The sequence below is a fragment of the Pseudochaenichthys georgianus genome, chromosome 7 (assembly GCF_902827115.2).
Source record: "Pseudochaenichthys georgianus chromosome 7, fPseGeo1.2, whole genome shotgun sequence".
Lineage (NCBI taxonomy): Eukaryota > Metazoa > Chordata > Actinopteri > Perciformes > Channichthyidae > Pseudochaenichthys > Pseudochaenichthys georgianus.
The window spans coordinates 8,734,806-8,758,570 of NC_047509.1; the positions used below are offsets into that span (position 1 = coordinate 8,734,806).

The 23,765-nt window shown below is 39.4% G+C and overlaps 1 protein-coding gene across 8 annotated transcripts; it reads left to right on the plus strand.

Moving 5' to 3' along the window:
• The first annotated feature begins 876 nt into the window (after nucleotides 1-876).
• tpd52l2b (tpd52 like 2b) lies at nucleotides 877-23,366 on the plus strand. Of its 8 annotated transcripts, none has more exons than XM_034087567.2 (10): nucleotides 877-1,101; nucleotides 3,999-4,180; nucleotides 5,225-5,373; nucleotides 7,052-7,111; nucleotides 12,590-12,637; nucleotides 15,447-15,548; nucleotides 18,236-18,262; nucleotides 19,030-19,074; nucleotides 19,850-19,898; nucleotides 20,382-23,366. In XM_034087567.2, the coding sequence occupies exons 1-10, from the start codon at nucleotides 1,083-1,085 to the stop codon at nucleotides 20,463-20,465; spliced, it is 765 nt and encodes a 254-aa protein (XP_033943458.1). In that variant the 5' UTR covers nucleotides 877-1,082; the 3' UTR covers nucleotides 20,466-23,366. The 8 variants fall into 8 exon arrangements, with proteins under 8 accessions (XP_033943458.1, XP_033943459.1, XP_033943460.1 ...); XM_034087568.2 differs by having other exon boundaries at nucleotides 19,033-19,074; XM_034087569.2 differs by lacking the exon at nucleotides 18,236-18,262.
• The last annotated feature ends 399 nt before the right edge of the window (nucleotides 23,367-23,765 follow it).

The following is a 23,765-nucleotide window of genomic DNA, read 5'->3' on the forward strand; positions in this document are numbered from 1 at the left end:
CATTAAAGGTAACCTATCATGCTATTTCTAAGCAATAGCATAGGTCTCAGATATATACAAAAATATAAAAAACATGTCGTGTTTTGCTCAAAATACCAAACAGATCACCCATTCCAGCCATGCCTCATCCCTTTATTTCACTTCCTGTTTCAAAAGTGCTGATTTGGGGTATAAAGCTTTAAAAAAATTAAATAATTGATACAAAATAAAAAAGGAGGGGGCTGAGCTCATGCGAGAGATTCTACCAGATATTGCGGTGATGAAATGCCATATCATGGATATCAAGGATGTCAAGGATTATTTCTGAAACATTATGGAGCTCAAAGGCATTCGCTCTTGCTGGTTATACCACAAGGTGAGTTCCTTTTTATTTCCTGCTTCTTCACACACATGCTCTCCAGTACAGGTTAGCTCTGAGTGTTAGCGATGCTAATGTAAACATGCACCGACCATATTGTCCAACAGTTGGGCATTGTTTCTGATAGGGCCATGGGTGTAAAGCCAGCCTACATTTCCGATAGTACGTCATATCGGACGCAAATCTGGATCAGCTCCGTTGCTGCCCCGTTTTTAGAGATTTGGGTACGGAGGAAAAAGAGAGGGTTTTATTTTCTGACGCTGCGTGAGTTCCCCGACACACCGGGGACAAAATACATAAAAAAAAGTGCATTTTACATGATAGGTCCCCTTTAATGTATTTATATTTATCCTTATAGTTGGTGATTCATTTAACATAATCAAAATAATAATTAATGTATTAAAGCGTATATTTCAACCTTCGCAGTTCTACTGTTTTCTATGTTTATAATGCACAAACACTTATCTTATTTCGAAATTCCTCACCGGATGTGCGTGTGCTCCAGCCGTTAGCTTCACATAGAGCTGTTTTAGCTGAGCTGACTGTTGGGCTGTTTTGAGTTCCTGTCGACGACTTTCTCTGAGTGGGAGCAATCTCTGAAAAGCAGGAAGATTAACACTTCGAGTAAGAAGCGTGTTGAAACAGCCTCCTATCCACATTTCACACCAGCTGTGTTAAGCTTTTAGCTAAAAAGGAGTTTCAGCTCTGTGGAAGCGACGCCGAAATGGACCCCGCCAGTCAAGGTAACGTTAATTGTTAGCTTAGCAAGTTAGCTCCCGTATAGCTTAGCTTCAGAATTGCGTGGACCTTTTGTCAAGCTGACAGCAAACGGTTGTGATTAATGAAACCGCCGCCACGTAGCTACTTACTCTACCCTTTTGCCGGATTGTTTGTGTGAAAGTTTGGATTAGTTTGGAGCTAATAAATCATAATAATGGGATATCCGTCAGGACTGGACGGGCCCGCTTGTATAAATGACAGGAGCCATAAGTGATGATCGTGTTACTATTGACAACAACTTCCCCAGCACAATATGATCTGATATGACTGACATGTATATCATTTAATTAAGTGAGGAACAGTGTCATATTTTCTGTGAGGTTTTTCGGGGGTTTGAATCTAACGAGAGGAGCTTAGATCTTGTAAACAATAGGACTTAATGTTGCCTAAACAAGTGTTGGCAGTTTGTTTTGGGGGGCTTCTCAAAGGGCAACACCAATTTGCCATTTCTTCTTATTTACCTGAATACATGCTCTCAATTTCACTCTTAATCACACTTCCTTAGCTAATAAGAGCTAGATGTGCTGACTAACTGAGCCTGCATAACAGCATTGTTGCTAGCATGCTAGCTGCTGCTTTATCAATGTCACTCGTGGCTATATTGACAGCTCTTGACCTCCATCTTCAGCTAACCAGAGAGCATCTTGTGATATTCAGCGTCTATTTATTTAGTTGGCTAAAAAGAAAACACAGGTGTTCCTGATTTTTCATTATATAACCCATCCTGACATTGTGCCAAACTGTTTTAAGATACGTTTTACTTAAGGCAGCAATCATACAGTGTTGGATTGAGACTAATACAGCTAGACTATGGGAGTTATGGCTTCAGTATTGATTTTTTAAATATTTTCTACAATTTGATTGTGAATAGTACATCTAATTTAAATTGAACTGAGTGTTTACATAAAAATAACTGAGGTAAATATGGTTTTGGTAGAATAAAATACCAGACAAACAAGGCATTTCAACACAATTATTGTGTAAAACAATTTTGACAGTAGCAAAAGACAGCATTTAGGAAAGTGACATTACAATAAGCATAACTAATAGGAATACAATGTACATTGGTTTCTCCTTTGAGGATGTCCTAATGAGACTTCCTGTGGTTTGGAATAGTGAGTGGCCATGATAGACATGTCATGCTGTATCAGGCTTCCTGCGTCTCAGGGTGAGCTCTTATAGGAAACCATTAAGGTGTGCCTTCATTTCCCTGCTTTGAAGTATGACACACTGGGGTGCATTAGGGGCATGTCTGTCCGAATACAATCCCACTACTGGTGTTCCCTAAATGAGGCTGAGCTGGGGACTATTTCTGACTGATGCATCCTCACATGATGCTGTCATGTCTTTGTTTTAACATTTAAAAAAAAAAAAATGTACGTCAATATGTGGTGGTAATAACTATTTTAGTTTTCCTGTAAAGAAAATGGCCAAACAGTTTAAAAAAAATCTCCATTCCAATAGGTGTTGCATTTATTGTCAATCTATGTCAACTAGGAAAGAAATCTATTTAGCGTTTCAAAATAGAAGTGCCACAGACACTCATTCCTACATCAATATCTGCAGGAAATAGACCAGGATGCAATGCAGCAGCAAGGTCTTAAGTGGAGGGTGTAGCTGATCAAATACACGCCTCAGTGTTGCACAAACTACTCGGCCTGCTACTATATAAACGAAGCAAATCTTGACCAAATATGCAAAATAGCTTAACTCTTGAATTCACTATTGTTGTCTTAGGGCATTCTGGGAAGTGTAGGAAATAACTTAATTTGTACTTTCCCCTTTCCTGTTCTCTATGAGCTTGTTTGTTGTCTCTCTTAAACCTGGCTGCTGTTGTTTCTGCGGGCGGGGCTGAATCCTTCCTGAATCAATACTCCTTGAGGGTGGAACAGCCGAATGTCTGCGAGCTTGTATGCGGATGTTGTTGTTGAGACACCACATCAGTCACCAACGCTACCTGCAGATAATGCTAAACTTGGTCTTTTAAAACACTCTTATGTGTTTGTTGATGTTTTTGTGCACTCATGCAGACATAGTTGCTGCGCTGCTATTATGGAGAGACTCAGTGTTGCATTCAGGACTCCTATCATGCTGAAGCGATGGTTAAGATGTCATGCTAAGCTGCTAAAGGTGAAAGTAAGACTGTTCTTTAAAAGAGGACAGCCTTACACTCAAATCACTGCCTGTTCGCTGGTTGGTTTGTAAGTGTAGGTCTACTTTTCTTCACAAGAGGTTCGCCCACTGATTAAATGCAATTTTGAATGCGCTACTATTTCAGCATTGGTCTATTTTTACTCATTGTTACAGAAAATGTTTCCAGTTTGTTTGTTCCCCTTCGTTGTGTCCTCCATGCCAGCTCTGACTGCCAAACTCCTTTATCTGCCAACATTATGAAGTTGGCTTCGTTTGAATGACACTACATGTACTCATTGTCATATAAAGGTTGACATATAAAAGCTAGGTTTCAAACTATCATTTAACCTCAGGATAACTTAAGGTTTATTCACGAATAGATCATAGCTCGGTGTTGTTCTTATTGGGAATCGTTTCGTCTCCCTTTTATTTGTACTTATATTAATGATCCCGGACCTCCTGTTTACCGAAAGCAAAATATGTGATGGTTATGGAAAGGAAAGCATGTAGTTCAACTCCTGTCTCCGCTAATTGCCACTTTCTCTTCCTGTCCGATATCGCCTGCTGGCACCATTAGCTTTCCCCTGGCCGAGAGACAGACGATCGTATAAAACCACTCAAGGCAGACCTCTGCTGCCTCTTTATTTCACTCTCCCATCAACTTCTTCTATTCTCCACCTTGTCTTCTTCCCCTCCCTTCCTGTTATCCCATCTCCTCCCTCTCCAGATATCAACCTGAACTCTCCTCACAAGGGCCTCGTTGCAGAGAATTCAGCCGTCCTGTCTGACGTTCAGGTGGAGGGAGTGGTGGAAGGAGCGGTGGAGGGAGCAGGAGCAAATGCATTGAACCCTCTCCCCCCTGGCCTGACGGAGGAGGAGGCCGAGGAGCTCCGCACAGAGCTCACCAAGGTGGGGCACTGATGATTAAAAGTTGTTTACATGTAGAGTCAGAGTTGTGGTGTGCATTGTGTTCAGAAAAGAATCCGAAGCTTTAATTATTAACTCAAGGCAGATTTTCTCAGGCCTGTGCCAGGTGGATAAAAGCTTTACTTCTGATTCCACTGTTTTAGTTCCTTTTCATTATAGTTTGCTTATTTTTCATGTGACTTCAAATTATTTTCAAATATGCTCAAACATTTGTTAACATGATTTACAGCTTGAAGCTTTACGATTTCCAGATTTTATTGTGGTTTCATCTGCAGTCATTTTAATCACAACCTTTCCATATATTTCCCATTTGACTGATACATTTTCTCCAATGGTATTATTATGAATATATTCAGTTTGGCTGCTACATAGTCTGAGGAAATCCATGGTTCATTGTGCATAGAGAATCACAATGTGGCTGCATCCCTCACATTTCACAAATTGCCTCCAGTTCTTGACAACTCTTGACCAGTGGGTGTTTCTCAATGTCAAGGAAGGATGCTCCAGAGCCACTATTTCAAGGATGCTACGTCATCGAGTCCCGCCGAATGTCCAGGATGCTTGGAATTCTACCGAGGCCGGCGTCCTTCGTTGCGGGAAATTTCGAGGCTGCACATGTGTATCCTCCGCGGCCTTACAATCCCCACAATGCTTTGCGCACGGACCAATTTCCAAATCTTTGGCGGAAATCATGCTCCATTTAAGGCGGGGCCTCACATATGACGCACACCTGTTAGCCTGTTCCACCATTCTTCGTTTTCCGAGGCTAGGAAGGATTCTTGCCTCGAAGGACCTGACTCGGAGGGACATGTCCTACCAAGGAAGCGTCCTCGACATTGAGAAACACCCAGGTTCTTGATGGAAAACAGTATTTTCTAACAAACATTTGCTAGAAAATACTGTTGGGATGATTTGATTAGGATCCTACGGTAATGGATCGCCAACCACCTTTGTGTTTCTCGGTGATTGAGAACCATGAACAAAGGAGACTTTTAACACTTTCTGGTGACTCTGTTGTGTTTAAAGGTGGAAGAGGAGATCAACACCCTGCGTCAGGTTTTGTCGGCCAAAGAGAGACACGCCCAAGAGCTGAAGAGGAAACTCGGCCTCAGCACGCTCAACGAACTCAAGCAGAACATCACCAAGAGCTGGGCGGACGTACAGACCTCCAACGCGTATGTAGCAACACAATTACTTAAATGTACAGTGCAAACTTTGGCTTAATCACTACCAAGCAAGTTTATTTTTAAATGTTCTATTTCACACAGTCTTCATCAATTTGAATTTAAGTGTGTAGAAAACAATTATTCAGTCTTTTTGTTACTTTAGCACCTAGTTACCTGGTTGAGTAGCTTCAGCACTCTCACCCTGAAAGATACTATTGTGAATAGTCAGTTTTGCGTCTTTCCATAATTTTTTCTTTTATTACCAATTTTTTGTTATTGCTTTAATAACTAAATCTTCTTTAAGTCATATCTAAATGTAATGTTAATATGGAGCTACACTTACTAGAAGATGTTATAGACTCTGGATTATTGTTTTCTGCTTTGGGAATGAATCAAGGCAACAGTCATTATATTATTTGTTTCTATTGAAATAAACGCTTACCGAGCCACAGTTGTTAAATATTAAGAAACGTATATGGTGTCCCTTTTAGTTCAGGATATGGGTAGAAAACATCAGTAGCTTTTCCTACCCTGAAAGGGGCATCACCCCATATGCAGACATTAAGAAATATTTAACACGATGGAAGAGTAAACATATTTTCACCAATGCTGTTTGCTTTAGGTTCATACTGTACATACTGTACATATGTTTCCATCCCAAATGGCTGTGAGCACAGCACACTGAGATGAATCGGCCCTTTCTTTGATAACGAGGGCTTTATCAGGAAGAGCCAGTCACAGCGTGACTCACCATGGTGACGCATCCCGGCTTCTGAAGTCTTAACACTACTTCCTGCACAGGTTATACATGAGGACTGTAACGCTTTGAAACAGATGACTTCAGCAGAGGAACAGTTGCTCTGTTTGAGATTAAGTTAATTACTTTAACATTATCAAATCATTGTATGTTAGCAACTTAAATGGTAAGATATTCTTAATGATTTATTTAGCAGCTGTGGTTTTTGCCCTCAGCTGGGGGTATTCACTCGGGGAAGAATCTTAATGGGCGCACAACAAACTTCTCGTTAAATGATGAACGTCGTTATTTTTCTGATGAAACATTTCATTACTTGGCTTCATTTAAAAGATCTGTATCAGCTCAGAGAAAAGTAGAGTGTCTCTTTCCCTTTATTTCATTTATATAAATTCTATCATTCAAAAAACATCCAAAACAAAATTCAGAACCCAACAGTAAACAGAAATGCTTACTAATATGACCACATGTATTTACTGTACACTTGCCAGACAATAACTGACCCGTATACAAAAACAGATGCAGTTCTTAAACGGCGTTAAAGCCTGAATTGGCTTCTAAAAGATGCTGCTGCTGCTATATTCAATTCATTTGATTTAAATTAAATGTTTATTATTAAAAGGACCACACAAAAAAAACATTATTTTCAAAAAGAGGAAATACAAATTCTGCCTCATTGGTACACAAATAATAATCAACAGACACGAAAAACATTACACAGTCCCTCTAGCGATTATAAAGTAAGATCAAAACTTGGTTCAACATATTTAAACCAGCATCATTATTCACACAGTTGAGTCGGGTCGCTTCATTTAAAGCCCCATCAGTGCTTTGAGATTCTCTGCCCTTCCCTCACCCTCCCTCTCTGAGCCAGCTTGCTCCGAGTCCCAGCTGAGCGTCCCGGTGTAACACCCTCGTGTCTCTTGTTTTTAGCTTTGTGAAAACCACTGAGAAACTGGGCGAGTGGAGTGAGAAAGTTACCAACTTGGAACTGTGAGTCTGTGCACTGTTTGCTGCGCCTGGGCTGCGCCGTGTTTGCTCTCTCACGCTCTGAATCTCTTTCACTAAAACACTAACCTTCCCCGTTCGCACCTTCTAACCATGGTTGGGAACGCTGGTGTTGACCTTCGTGTCTGTCAGGAGGAAAACCATTCCCCTGGCGTCTGTTCCAATCCTTTTTTTGTTTAACTCATGTTGCAGGAGATGATGTTAAGGAACAATAACAATGTATCTGCTGAACTTCATTGGAGAATGTGAATGCTTGTACTTCTGTCTAAAAGTAGTACTTCCAGTTTGGGCTGCATGATTATGGCCGAGATGAAAACAACACATATTTAACATAATTATTGATAAAAGCCACAATTATATTTCTATACATATATATATATATATATATATATATATATATATATATATATATATATATATATATATATATATAACTTTCATTATTAGATTAGTTGTGCAGCCCTACTTCTGCTAATACTGCCATTAGTACAATTTCATAGGTGGTGGATTTTGACCCTGTTCGGGAGCTTTTTGGGGTTTATGCAACGTTCCGTGTCAGATCTGGGATCTGTACTTCTGCTGCTGTTAGAATGTGTTTCATATATGGCTAGACTTGTAGCACTGAAGTGGGATTTGGTGTGTTTAAGTTTCTAGCCCTACTGCTTTAGTTACATAACTGATTCACTTGAATCTGTGTTTGTCTACTGAGGACCGTGACCTTTTTTAAGGTGGAACTGTAAGCTGACGTGGCAAGATGTAAATCTTTGCTGATAAAAGTAAAACTACAGGATTAAATGCATATAACTTTCTTCCATTTGATCATATACATATTTATATTACATCATTACGTTTTGTTTTTTTCTCCTTTTTTTACATCCCCACGTCCCTCCTATCGGCATCCTTCGTCTGTTTTAGTCCCTCTCCCAGAGGTCAGGTGTCCGGTCTCCCTCGATCCAGAAGTGATGACACACATCCTGCTCTCGACTTCCTTTTAGAATTCTCAGATACTACATAACCTGTGGCCACCGTTTCATCTGATTCTGCATTTGAAACAAAACACTCGGTTTAGATCAAGTAGAAGGCGAGGAGTTTCGTTTAAATGAAGTAACCCATTTTTTATTATAATTGTTAACTTTAGCTTGCCTTGCTAAACGATATGATGTCTTATTTAGTTGTGTATGGTAACCTAGTTGGCACAAGCAGACAACTTGTGTTACAAATCATAATCTCTTAAGCCACACTCTAATGTTTGCTTGTTGCATAAGGATTTCAGTTTGAGGGGGCGAATTAGCTACATCAAATCAATTGGCAGTAATGATGTCATTACATGACATTTGTTAGACGCTTTTATCCAAAGCGACTAACATACATTCAGTACTGTGGACAATCCCCACAGGAGCACTTTGGTGTGAAGTGTGTTTCCCAGGGACACAACCACACGACACTGACTGCAGTGGGACGCAAACTTGCTATCCCCTGATTCGAAGTCCAGCACACTATCCACTGAGCCACAGCCTCCCTGTTATAATTATGTAATAACCAGTGATCAGCTGATGCCCGGATTGTTTTGTTCTGCATCCATAACTAAAGCTCTAAAGCGCTGCAAGGTAAAAACTGGATCTGAGCTTTGTTTGTTCATGTTGAAGATAAGAGAATGCTTACAACTCCTTTTCAAAGACACACTGACACGGCCCTACAAAAATAATTGGCGAGTATCGGTAGTTGAAATGTCTCAACGACAGATATACTGTGAACAATTACAGTTTCCCCCTCATTAGTACGAGTTTAGTTTTTTATATTGGTTGACCATCAATAATGCAATGTAGCATGTTACAAGTAAACCAGTTGGCACCAAGAAAAGGGTCTTCATAACCAGTCTGACTGAATGGAACTATGTTTATCGTTTTATTCTTTTAGTGAACAATCTGAGTTGGTAAAGTTTCCCCAGGAGCTGGTGTTTGATTTCTAATCTTGACTCTGTACTGCTGCTGAAACATTCAATAGTATATATTTAGCAAGAATTCTATCTGAGTGTTCTGCACGTTTCCACCACACAGCTGCTTCTGCTGCGTCGAGGTCTGAATTCTCCGTGTGGCTGATCTGATTTGAACTGGATTGTCAAGCTCACTCAGCTAGTTAGGCTAAACTGACAGTGACTGATACTGCTGCTGACTTAAACACCTTATGCACACACCTTTACAAATGGCAGCAGGTGCACTGGTCTTTGAAGTGTTGGTTCTACTTCCACACCTGGAAATAGACGCGCTTACACATTCCTCACACTTTATTTGGTTTTGTCGTCCAGTAATGCCCAGAATAATTGTGGATTATTGCACACATTTGCCTAAAATAGCAGGAGCAGGCGTGCACATTATGCTTGGTTTAGGCCAACACTCACAGTGCCACGTGCAGTTCAGCAGCAGTATGTGTTTGTGTCTTTTACCCACACACATGCATGCGCCAGGTCGTGACTGGTGACCAGACGGGCAGCTCAGACTTGCTGCTGCAGGAACGAGTGGGAGGAGAGGAGAGGAATGTGAGAGGGAGGAGGAGAAAGATAGCTTGGTCACATGATATCAGATGTCCAGAGATTGAGAGAGATGATGTACGACCTGCGCACAGATCCATTTGAACTAGAGAAAGACACAAATAGGTTATGAATATGTATGAGTCATGAAGACAGAGTGAGTTTCCATGAAAACTGCAGTAGGAGAGAGTCAGCTGGTGTACTTAATGTTCAGGTCGGTTAAGAGTGCTTTATTAGCATGATAGTAGAAATGTAGGCATTTTAGGCCACATCATATTGAGGGAAAGAGAAGGTAACACCTTTCATTTAACCAATGTGTGTATTTCACACTGCCATGTAGTTCCCTCTGTATGTGATGACAAATATTGACCACTCATTTGACAGCATGTCTTCATTGTTAGCAGCATTTTTGTGCATAAACTTCTTGAACTGGGATTTTTGTGTTTCTAAACAAATCCTTGAAAAAGTCAAAGTGAAGTTCCTATTCAAGGTATTGTGTTCTCTGCTGTAAGCCAAAACAGAAGTGAAACGGTGAGGTGGTGTAATGTGACGACGCTGGTGTGCATCACTGTGCCGTACAGTAAGCAGCATTGTGCTGATGTGAGTCGGGACATAAAGACTGGCCTTGTTGGGAGCAGAGCCGTCTCCTGTTAATGTACAACGATTCCTGTATCTTTTATTTGATTAATAGGCATGGATCCTGAACCAGTTGCTGTGGTTCCTAAACGTTTCCACTTTGCAATAATACCACTTACAGTTGATCGTGGAATATCTAGGAGAGAAGAAATGTCACTGACTTGTGGCATCATATTACAGAACCACGTTCGAAATCAGTGAGCTCTTTAGAACGACACATTCTTTCACACGTTTGTAAAGGCAGACTGCATGGCTAGGTGCTTGCTTTTTTACCTGAGGCTATGGAACCTGAATTAAATGATTACGAGGCGTGTCCCAAAACGTTTGTCTATATAGTGTATTTATATTTAGATCAAATCAAACTTTATTGTATGCAGCCCAATTTAAAATATGAAACATTTGTCTCAGCGGCTTTACAATCTGTACCGCATGACTCCCACTGTCCTTGCAGACCCTGCCAGCGGACAGGGGAAAACTCCCTACACAATGTTGTACACAAAAGTATCAGTTTGTCAAAATATGCCTCCCGCATTCTCTGACTGTCTGCACGAGAACTGAAAAGCTATTACACATCTCTGGAATGTGGTTAGACAACTCTTCTGCAGCAGCACATCTTCTTTTAAACAGCTCTGTCACCTAATGACACCATTCAAGCTGTTTATTCTGCTGAGTGAGACGGGATCAGGAGTATCACGACCATCAGTGTGTAAAGCCTCCACCAGTTGACTGTAATGGTAGTTCCCTTTCATTATTGTGTTGCGTTGGCGTGCTTCCTTAACTTCTCTTCTACAAACACACTTCCTCTCGTTCTGTATATGCTCAGGCAGGACTCTGCGCATGGGCGTGACTCAAGCTTGCTTTGTTGCTAATATTGATATGCTGTGCTATCCGGTGTTTATTCTATTAACTTTTGTGGTGTTTACTGTGAAACTGTGCTTCACTGAGGCATCAGGTTTTTCAGCTTTCCACTAACAGTGTCTGTCTGCATCCCTTTGCCCTCAATGCTGCCCGTCAACTCAATTGAAAGACTAATAGACACAAAATGAGCTAAACCAGTTTTTAAATGACCTTTCCTTTATTACCATTATATGAAAGCAGTTTGATCTGGAAGTGTTTCCTTCTGTTGTTTTGACAGTTTGCTCAGTTTTGCCCCGCCTTCAATGTAAGCAGAATGAGCAAGCAGAAAATGGTTATCTTTTATAGATATTGAAAGAGGAAATTCAATGTTTTGTAAAATCTGCTAGTATAGCATGTGTAACACAGAAATGGTATTGTTATCATGCCACGCATAATTTAGTAGTTCCCTGATACCTTGCTACCCCATATTGTTTATTTACTTCCTTAAAAGGACAATGTCACCCTCATTTAGTCTTCTTTTTGTTTTGAGGGTGACTTAGCTGTGTTAGCTGAGGGAGGAGTCACTGTTGTTGTTAAAATATAATATGATGTGAGGAAGTTTCTCCACAGCTTAGAAGACTTACGGTAACGTTATCTCATCCAACACGCAGGCTTATGTCTATTTTTCTTACTTCTAGAGATGGACCTGTTTTAATGTAAAGATCGTTTTGTGTCCGTATACTTCCTCTTCCTGAGGAATTGTCTGTATTTAAAACAGCTTTGAGGACAGCAGAATCATACACTTGCATATGGTTAATAGTGTTATTTTGTCATTGGTACAATAGGAGAACAACTTAAAGTGCACCTATCATGCTATTTTTAGGCAATAGCATAGGTCTCAGATATATAAAAATATATAAAAACATGTCTATGAAGTGTTTCGCTCAAAATACCAAACAGATCACCCATTCTAGCCATGCCTCATATCCCTCGTTTTCACTTCCTGTTTCAAAAGGGCTGATTTGGGGTATAAAGCTTTTTTTTTTTTTTAAAGTGCATTTTTTTAATGATAGGTCCCCTTTAATCTTTGGGCACAATACAAGTGAAATGTATTCAATCTCCTTTTATGGTGACGTTTCATTCTGTCGACCTAATGCTGTGTGGGTCATCATAAATATTCTGCACTACAAAATCATATTTCTCATGTTTTATCTCACTTTTTTCATCCTTTTTAATAGACACATGTTACTTCTATGATTTTGCATGGTGTTTCAACAAAAAACATTGACTATCCTGAAATATATTAAATGTGTAAGATCTTTGAAATCCGACTCAACATCCTTCAGGTCCGATGAGGAGTGTGTGTTGAAGCTGTAACTCTATATGACTGACCTTTGAACTACTGTACTGTACTGTGAGTGTGTGTCTCCCCCTGTGTCATTATCCTGCTGTTGTGTCTTCAGATATCTGTCTGCCTCAGCCACTTTGGATGACATTTCCCGCTCTGAAGCGTGAGTTGACCCCTTTCTCTTTTGTGTTCTTGTTCTTGTAGTTGATTTAAGGTTTCTTTAAGTTTGGTTTCCCTTTTTGGAAATTCTCTTTTTCATTTTTGCCTATCCATCATTTTATTTTTGTTTTCCTTTTACTGTTGTGATGGTGAGGGTGTTTGTGGCTGTTGAATTTGGGAACGTCTTTTTCTGTTCTATGGTGGAAGACTCACAACAATGCCTCGAAAGACAAGTTGTTCATGTTGTACTTAGATTAGCACTACATCCAACACATTATGAATTAACACTGCTAAAACCTCAGTAAGTATCCTTTAGTTTCATTTTAGTGTGTGTAGGTACTGATATTTGCACCATCTGTTGCTGAGACTTGTGTGTTTGGGTGGATCAGCTGATCATGATGTTGGCTTCTACCCACAATGTGTGTATGTTTTTATTGTGTGTGCATTCAGCCAGGGAGGTGGGGTTATTTCGTCCTTTTGGTAGCTTTTGCCAGTTTAGATTGGTGATTGCTTATGTGCATATTTCTGATAAATGTTCTGAAATGTATTTATTAGTGTGTGTTTAACCACACTTGGCCACTGTGTTAAACCCAGTAACACTTGTGGATTCCCAGATGGTGATACGCCCCCCATAGTATCCACTAACCTTAAGGAGTAGTGCAATGTTTTAGGGAACGGATAACTAATATCGGCTTTGTGGTGAAAGTGAGATGAGAAGGCTCACACCACTCTAATGCATTGAGCTATAAAGGAGGTGTTGGCTGTTAGCTTAGCTTATTTTAGCATGAGAACTGGACAGCCATGCTGGCTTCATCCCCTGCTCATTTGTTTACTTTGAGTCACTGAGTGGTAAAAGTAAAGAATGTCCAGAGTGTCAAACTATTTATTAAAACAAAAAAAGAGCTTTATTTCCGCAATCTCAGATTTTAAAATCTTGTTATCACTTTTAGATTTAAAGGTATGGGTAGATAAGTTTGAGAAACCAGCTCGAGATACACTTTTTGTTATATTCCATGGAATGCTCTTAACATCCCGATAGCAATGAATATCTTAAGTGCTTTGACAAAAAATCCATAAAAAAATATAATCTGTGGAAGCCGTGGCACTGTAAAAAGCACGACCAATCATCTGAGCCGGCCCGGCTAAAATAACTGGATGGCCTACCTGCCTGTCAGCCTTCCATCTGTGCACAAACTTATCTCGTGCCCTTATTGGTAATGCACGTTCGTGTGTGTTGGAGAAGGGGCTCTGTGAGGAAGTGTATTTTCAAATTCCAGCACACTCGAGCTGGTTTCTCCAAAATGACCTACCCCACCTTTAAGGTTACTCAAGGTCAGTTTAAATTAAAAGAGCAACCTAACACCACGCTGAAAAACATATTTGGAGATCTGACCACACAGCCGTGAATACCACTCACCTTTCACTTAAGGTTAGGAGATATGGCCAACTTTCATCTATGAAATGCATTAGAAATGTTTTTAGGACTTTGTGTGCAAAGCATTCATAACTAAACACCTGCACCACATGACAGCTTTATTTGGAGCCGTTTATCATCTGCAGCTTGTCTCTCTCCGATGGCAGACTTTCCCATTTTTAAACAGCTTTTAACACTTTCGCCTTAAATCATGTTTAACAACACTTTGTACATCCTACTTTATTGGAAGCTTTACCCATAATAACAATGGTTTTCCAGCTGTTGTTGTTATTTTCAGTAAGAATTAAGAAAAGGGGGAGTGCCATAGACTAAATTCAGGTTTTTACTAATAGGACAAGGGCCAGACTGAAATATAAAAATAAGAGTCTGAACTTGTATTTATTCAAATGTATTTTGCATTTCAAGAGTAGTCCAAATGAAATGAAGTCCAAATTCTAAGAATAAAGTCAAACTCAAAGGACTGGTGCCAGGATCAGTACAAATAAATCAAAAGTTATTTTCTCTTTTTGCATTTTGAGAATAGTCTAAATGTTTTTGTTTCAAAGGATAATTCGACTCAATTTACAGAGTTTAATAAACCACTATTACAGTTGGATTGTGATTGTCTTTAGAAGTACTGCTTGTATAGTGATACTTGGTGTATTACCACACCCTGAGAGATGAGTCTGAATGTTTGAATTCTTCATCATGCACTCTCTTCCATTGTGCTGAAATGTACACCATCCGGTCCTTGGCTGCATTGGGACATGCTGAATCATACCTGCCATTAATGCTGATGCTCTCTGCACTTGGGTGTATCTCTGGAGGAATTGACTAACACACACAGGAGATGATGAAAAAAGGAATCTTCAGTTTTATTGGCAAAGATGACTTTTTTTCCTTACACTCACATTGTTGGCCCTTAGTTGCTGTGCCCTAAATTCCTGTGACTGTATTTCTCTGTGAATACTAACCATTGGCACGGTAGATACTACGCTGTGTGTGTTTAAGCTGTAACCTAAATCACTGTTGGCTTTTGTTTGTGTGTTTTCTGTGTCGAATGGTTTGCTCTAATTAACCTCTGTCTTTTCACCCTCCTGTCCCTCCCCTCTCCCTGCTTTGTTTTCCTACACTTGATTTATTTCTGCTCTATATCTGTCTTTTTCTCTGTCCATCCTTCCTCCTTATTACTTCCTGTGCCTCCTGTCCTTTTTCTTTCTTCCCCCCTCGTTTTCACCATCCAAATCTTCTTTTTCATTCCACTCCAACCATCTGTCCTCCTCGCTGCATTCCTCGTTTCTTGTATCCATCGTTCTTCTTCCATTCCCCTGTTCCCATCATCTCCTCCTCCTCCTCCTCCTCCTCCTCCTCCTCCTCCTCCTCCTCCTCCTCTGTGCAGATACAAGAAGACTCAGGAGACTCTCTCCCAGGCGGGACAGAAGACCAGTGCAGCTCTCTCCACAGTGGGCACGGTCCTCAGCAGGCGACTGGGCGACATGAGGTACGGTGCAGCAGAGCCAAAATGGCCGACTCACTGGCAAAGCTACAAGAAAGAATGAGCAAAGTGGACGGTGTTAAAGCAGAGAGGTAAAAAAACAGATCTATATTTGATTAACCCTTGGACAACAGGGTGAAACGGAAGTTTAGAACTTTTGACAATACGGCAAGATAACATAGTATTTTAGAAACATGAAAAAAAACTGGTTTTGAGAAACTAAAATATGCTCGCTGGAATACTCCAATAAAAAATAAAAGATCAATGAAACAAAGACAGATACATGGATAAGGCCCAAGTATTGTATAGATGTTGCTAAACACAGATCATTCTGTCTTACGTTCCACTTTATTTCCCAAAAAGTGTCAAAACAACGATAAACTGATGGTAATCGGTTATCATTTTGAAAATTAATTATAATTTGGTGACTGTCCACTGCTCTTTTTTTCTTGAAGCATTGCATTTCTCTCACGCTGACCAGTGATCAGCAGAACCGGCTCTAATAACACTAGTCTCTGTTAAAACTACATTTGTTTATTTGAACAGTTGTATGTCCTGAAATGTAATTGTACTAACTCCAAAGGGGTGGTTCAACAAGATTAAGAGTTGGACGTCTTTTGGCATCAAATACATCGTTTAAGGGAAGGTTTTCCGCTATGTCTCGGAGTCAAATCCCAGATGCTACATTTGAATTTCAGCCACTTGAAACGCTATCTTTGTCTGCCTACTCATAGTTGTACCACCCCTTTAATGTAGAATACTTTTTCACCCTGGAATCACGCTTTGTAGGGGTTTGATTTGACTTCAAACTGTGCAGATTTCTATAGACATTTTGATGTCCATCGAACGTGAGAAAACATTTGTTAAAAAAACACTGTTAAGTTCAGCGTCAAAGCAACAACGTCTTAAAGTGTGATTAAGGGGTGAGATAGAAAAAACGTTGGCTCTGGAAAAACAAACCGACCGAGTGGAAATGCACTAACCCTTAACTCATTAACATCTCACATCTCCGATGGCTCTTTGTCGACTTGCACAACCGTCTGACTTTTTTAATGTTCCTACTTCACCTCCCATATTTGCTCTTCATGCAAGTGTGTGTGTGAGGAAAGGGATTAATGTTTGTGTGTGTGTGTGTGTGTGTGTGTTAGGGCTGCACAATTTTGGAAAAAAATCTAATTGCGATTTTTCTGACAAATATTGCGATTGCGATTCGAATTGCGATATTTGTTTTTAAGCGACCCAACGGAAGTTTATTGTAAAATGCGGCCATATCTCCGGCTAGGAAGGTCGTATCAACATACTCCTGTCTCTAGCACCCCCGCAGCCCGAGCTACGAGTGAAAAAACTAAACTTACATGACACTTCCGTTGGGTTGCTTTAAAGTCAAGCTTCAGTTTAAGATTCACCCTGTAATAGAAACATGTGATGGAGCATTACTAACCTGACTCAGATGGTTTGTTTCACCAAACCATCTAAAGCTCCATTGGAAGCCATTTGGAAAGGGCAGGCACTTTCAGAAGCACTTAGACAGATTGATCCAATCACCTGCCATCACCTTCTATCATGGGCCGCTTCTGATTGATTAACAATGGCTGGTACATGTGGAGCACAGCACTTCTGATTGGTGTGGATGACTGACACACAAGAAAAAAAAAAATTGTACATTTTTTTTTTTTTTTTAAATCGCAGGCTTTGCGCTTTGATAATCGCATAATTTAACATCGATTAATCGTTCAGCCCTAGTGTGTGTGTTTTCCCAACTAACATATTTCAGCAGGGTTGATCTGGTTTAATGTCCCTGCATGTTACATTCATTCATTTGGTATTATATAGCAAAAGTGGTAGTATGATATTGTTTCTGTTCTGGTTGTGTAATTTGGCAAAAGGAAATTAACTACACTTGCACATGATAGTTGAACTCTGCATATATTCATTTCAAAGGATGCCAGCATATTGGGTCAAATATGTTTATGTTTGGATTGAAAGTAAATTGAAGTGGCCCTTAATACCTCAGAGGCTGATGGCATGACTACTTGGTACTAAAACTGTCCTCTGATCTCCAGTTAATGCAAACTCAAACGTTTTCTTGATAAATGCAGTAAAATGTCCATTTCCAATCAATAAAGCAACAACGTTAATCAGCTATGAATCAAAGTCAACCCTTGCTCTAGAGTTTTCCCCTTAAAAGCTCTCTTAATGGGTATGCTTTGATTGTGAACAACCATCAGAAGGTGGTCAGTATTATTGTCTGTCGAACAACATCGATTAGGAGAAAGAACCTGAATTATTTAGAGTAATAACACATCTGTACAAAATAAATACAGCAGCATAGTGATGACCCTTTATTTGGAATACATTTACCATGTGAGCAGCTGCTGTTGTTGGCTGCACGGTATTCAACTGTCTTTTATGGCAAATTGATTTCATTAATGTAACTTCAGATTCAGATTAGGAAAAACTATATCTTAGCTTGTTTCACCTCCAATAGGATTTCTAAATAATCATGAAAGAAACGACGTTCATATGAACCACAGAAGTGGTGCTGGTGTCCTTAGCTACACACACACATCCCTGCTCCTGCTGAGGACTCTCTCTCCTGTGTGTCGCCTGTTGTTGCTTTCATTTTGTTTCCTGATGCTTTTTGCTAATGCCCTCTTCTTGTTTTTTTATTGCTTCCTTGGTTTGACCTGCAGAGCTCTTCCTTTCTCTAATTCCTTTAGGTAAGACTAACATGCCCGACTAAAAACAGTCATGTGGCTTGAAATGTGTCATACGCAATTGTTTTAATTAGGTTAAGCATAAAGGTTAAGCTCTGCCTTTTTTTACTAATAATAATACTTGATAATAATGACTTGCATTTTTTTTTGTTATCCTCAATTATGTTATTCCCTTAGATTATCTGAAAGTAATTCAGTTTTGTTTACAGTTGTTAAACTATCCATTTGAGTAATATTTTCATTTTTAATTAAAGTAGGGCTGTACCAACGAGTTTGAAGCTTCGTTTATATAAGAATGCAGACTAGTTTCAGACCCGTCACTCGTGTGATAACCACATTACCAATGACTCCTGAGCATTATAAAGTTTACGTTTAAGTCAAATGTATTGAAACTTTTTATCATTTAAAAAGTTCAAAACATGTTTTTATCTTACAAAATATTCAGCTTGAATCCATATTAGCCTTTCAAAAACAGCTAACCTTTATTAACAATCGTCAACAGTTTCTTATAACACAATAACGCTACATTCATTTTTTAACACCTTTTTAAGTGTAATGACTTTACAAAATATGACAACACAAATTCAAAGCTTTCCTAGAAAATGTTGTTGTAGACATTTAGTGTTAAAAAGGCACTTGGTACAGCCCTACTTAAAGTGTATTTGAATAAGAAATAAAACAATACGTCAAGTTAACTAATAACCACCGACAGCAGTGTGTGTGTGCGCTAACACTTGCACTTCTGTCTCCTCTCTTTAACGCTTACAAAGTAGCAACTATTCCATTCGCCACTCGATAAGTATGCCCGCCATGAGGTAAAGTAACACCAACCTGTCAGACTGTAACACACATTGCTTTTATTAAAGAACTGTATTCCTGCACTGCTGCCGCCTTTCTAAATGTTCTTTATCTGTTGATGTCAAAGCTTGTTTTGTTAGCGGTTGCCTGATTTCTCAACTGTGAGATTTTTAAAGTTGAGTTTACTTAAATACTGAGTGAAATGAGAAGATTTGTCATACACTTTCCTCACAAGGGTATTGCCAAATGTGGTTATATTTTTCACCAGCTTTTGGCAGCATTCAATTGTGTATAAGTATGTATTTGTTATTTGCTTGTGATGTGTTGAATTTGTGGATCTGCTGAGAAAATGTTGATTTTTACTTTTGTCATCTTCTGCATTATTTAATTTAAAAATGTTCTATTTTTGTGTTCCTTACATGGGTTGGGGAAACTAAGAAGGTTTTTTAAAATAATGAAACCCTATTCTAAACAACACGTTGTGTCAGTTACAGACAGTGTGTGGCAGTATTACTATGGCTGCAGTGAAGCATTAAACCAATCATTTTTTATTTAACTAGTCATTTTATGAGCAGATATACTTCTCTACAAAATATATCCTGATACAAAGACTACAAAATGAAAAACACACGTTTAATTGTTGTTATTTGATTTTCTGTTTCATTTAGCTTCTATGTGTTGCCGTCACCAGCTGGAGTGTCCTGTTATCTTGCCTTTTTACTTGTCTTGCTGATGCATGTAACATCGCATGTGTGTGTATTTTGTGAGTGTAACATCGTGTCTGTCCTGCAGGAACTCTGCAACCTTCAAGTCCTTTGAGGACAGAGTGGGGACCCTGAAGGTGAGAAGACGGTTTTCAATTCAAACAATAAACATATTTTTAAAATAATTAATCATGAAAGTGATTATTCATGCAGAAATTGTATTCGCAGCCTCTCCGATGTGGAGACTTACTGATTTTCTCTGTTTTTATATCATAATAAACGGAACATCTTCGTGTTGTGGACTGATTAAAACAAATACTTTAAATGGCAAAACATTGGGTAGACTTTTTAAAATGTATTTTTCTAGTTTCTGACTTAAAGGCCGAGCGCTTCTTTAATACTCTATAACCAAATCAGCAGAGTAAAAAGGAAAAGGACCTTAAATTGCAGACCTATAGTGTATGCATTCTATCTCCTTGTCCCGTCTCAGATGTGTTATTGATCTCAGGATAGCGTCTCTGTACGTGGTCAAAGTGTTTTCCCCCGGCAGGAAACAGAAACTGATGAGTCAGTATATTAGCGCTGACGATCAATAACACTCTCTTTCTCTCCCCCCTCAGACTAAGGTTGTCGGCCCCAGAGGAAACGGAGAGCCCGTCACCCCCACTGACACCACCCCCACTCAGGAGAACCCGCCTTTCTGAATGCATCCCTCCTCCTCGCTGCCACCTTCCTCACGACCTGAGACTGTACTGTTAACACCTCACATCGCTGACCCTCCACTGCACCAACTCCACTCTCTTTGCCCTGTCAGCGCAGACGGGCAGGACTCGTGGGGTTGAGGTGGGACGAGCTTCCCATCGCTGCTGGTCCCACGGCCTCCATTCCCCCGCCTCGCTGCGGGGGGAAAGGAAAATGTTTTGTTGATGTCTAAACCTGAATCATTTACATCTTCACCCTATTAAGACCCACATTTGTTACCTCAAATAAGTTGTCAGACACCTTTTTTCAAACAGGTTGCTTCTGCAAATCACCTGGCTTACAAAAAGGCATTATTAAGATGTCAGGCTCCTCAACTAAATGAGAAACTTCACATTTAATTCTTAGATGCATCTCTGCAGCAGTATCCAAAATCACAGAGTTTAAGAAGCAGGACATCTTTAGACTGAGGGTGGAGGAGCATTTTACGGGCATACCTAAGATGGTGGCGTATACTGCTACTATTTCTGTCTTCTCGTTTCTGAATACTATCGTGTACTTTAAATCATGCATTCACACTGTGATCACATGCTAGTGTCACCACAGTATCCCTCACCTTCTTTCAAACTTGTACAGTTACCTTCACGACCCGCAGTGTGAACGCAGGCTACACTCGCAGGTCAGCGTGCACACCCCCCTCCCCACACTTTAGACCTTTTACTGCTACATGCATGTGCATCTCATCTCAGTTGTACCATACCGACCAAGCAAAGAAGACCCTTAAAAACACACACACCCAGGATGTAAAAACAAAAAATAAACCGTAAACCATTTTGTATTACAAACTATTTTACACTGCTTTGCATAATGTTTTTACATAACTTTTATCAATATGTATACACATATATGAATAAATATATTGTCACTGATACTGCCGTATGGTGGAAATCAGGTTCGGGGGTTTAGGCCAAAAAAAATGCCGGAGGAGGAGAAACACACTTAAAACAAACACTGGGTCAGTTTCACAGGCGTGAGTTATTGTCAGTCAGGAGGTTTTTCTTCTTTAAACACGTTTTAAATGTTTGTGAAACTGAGCCATTAACAGGCTGCAGTCTACTAATCAGACGAGAAGGAACATAATCAAACCGGTTTCATTTAACAACATGCATCTGGATGCTAGCGTCGTGATTTGCAAGTGAAACTAAGACCGCCGGTCGGAAGTGAAACTACCTTGACTGCGTTTCTTCTCTGCTCTGGTGTGACCGCTGTTCCCTTCATGTTAACACACAGCACTCCATGTGAGACGATGCTTTGCTCTGTACACTACCTGGTGAATGTCAACGCTTGTTTTCTTTTCTTTGTTTGTGTTCCTTTTTTAAAATTGTACAGACTGGTTGTAATGAAGGAAGGGGAGTAAGGGTTGTTTAGAGTCCGGCGGGCCACAACATGTGTCATGAAAAAAATCTAGCTGCCATAGAAGAAACTTTGCCAACAACCCCTTAATGCACTCCTGTTAACACTAAATGTCCTGATCGCGCTCACACACTGTGCATTAAGCCAAACTCACACTGTACCAAATCACTGTTGCTCTGATTGTTTTGCCCCTGAAGGTATAAAGCCGAAGCTCTTACAAACTGGCATTAAACCTGAAAGCGCAGAGATGTGCAGCACTGTCACTTTTCTCCTAAAAACAACAAAGTTGTGGTTGTTTTTTTCAATAAAGTTGCAGATTCAAAGGCAACAATGCCTCTGGAGGTTTGACAAAATGTAACACTCCTATTAGTTAAAGTTCCAAGCCAAAGAGATGGGGCAACTCTCAATTAAAATTGCCAAAATTAGTCTGAAATTGTAAGTCAATCTCAAGTTGTTGTTGTTGTGGTCGAGGATGATCATGTAAAAATGTTCTCAAGGGAATTAAGATTTTTCCATGTTGCCAATAAATTGTAGAAATGGTTTCTCTGGCATCCTCACTGCAATGTCTCAAGTAATCTTGTGTAGAGCTGTTGAATACCTTAATATTTTGGAAATCATTCAAGGATTCACGACAAAACTTCCCAGCTTGTAGTCTAACAAAAAGAGCAGAACATTTTTTTTAAAGACATAGAAACAGTTCTCGGTGAAGGAGCTGGCCTTCAAAGAACAAACATTAAATAAAAATATACAAACTGCTTGTAAACAACTTTCGGCTTCAAAACTGCTGCCAGTTTATCTTAAATGTTTTTCATTGCTTTGTGTGTTGCTCATTTGGTAGGTCATATATTACTGTTGGGTGATTTTCTGTTTTCTTGTGGCTTTCCTTCTGTTTGGAGAGGTGTACTCTGTTATTTGTACAAATTATATGCCATCAGTTTAAAAAAAAAAGTTGCCAATATTTAAATATCTGTTACAAAAATCTTTCTCTTTCTGCCTCTGAATATCTGGAGTCTTTCTGCCTCGCCAAGATACAACATGTCGTTATACTATAAGAAATATTGATCTCAAGTCATTTACTACAGGATTTACACATAACATCATATTTTTCATGAAGAAAGTAGAGGGCATACTTGATGCTCCCTGTTGGGCAATGATCCCACTTTGTATAGGAAAAATACATTTTAAAATAAATCCTAAATTAAATGACTTGAGATGATTGTTTGTTTTACAGTGTAGCTGTTGCCTGTTTATTGCTGCATTCAGTTTTGTGAGCCTGACGGAAAATGATGATGGTCTTTTGTTTTGGGTGCCAATGGGAAGTGCAGCACATGCTCGGAGAGGACACTAGACTTATAGCTTTATTTAGGTCCTGGGCCTAGCTGATGTAGAATATGGAAAGGGATCAGATATAGAAAAATATGGTGAATTAATTAAAACATTTGGTTTTGTTGTATATGTTTGGATATCAATAAAGCATTCCTTTAAATGAACAAGTGGTGTTGGATCAGTGTGTCACATATGTCCTTGAAATGTACTGAAGGTAATACAACATTTACAATTTACTTTGTTGGAACATTTTCCGCACTTTACTCTTATCTTTTTTTCGTTTCCTTGTACAGCCAAAATTCAAACAAAAATATTTACTCTTGTTAATTTTGTTTATATGTTGAGAAAGACCTTAACTTTTAGCTCTGTCTGATTTTAAGGGGATTTGTTTCAAGCAGTGGCCAATTGTACACCGCTTCACCTAAAAATGCAACAATTGGCACAAAGTTGAATTTATTAATTTGCATTAGAAGCATTATAGAGTTTTTACTGTTATCACACGTTTGCTGGTGTTCAAGTCGTACCTTGAGTTATGATGATATAGAATGATTATATTACAATATATA

Coding starts and splice junctions, on each gene's coding strand:
- tpd52l2b (XM_034087567.2), top strand. Junction 19,075..19,849: donor ATAAGTATGCCCGCCATGAG/GTAAAGTAACAC, acceptor TCTGTCCTGCAG/GAACTCTGCAACCTTCAAGT. Junction 19,899..20,381: donor ACAGAGTGGGGACCCTGAAG/GTGAGAAGACGG, acceptor CTCCCCCCTCAG/ACTAAGGTTGTCGGCCCCAG.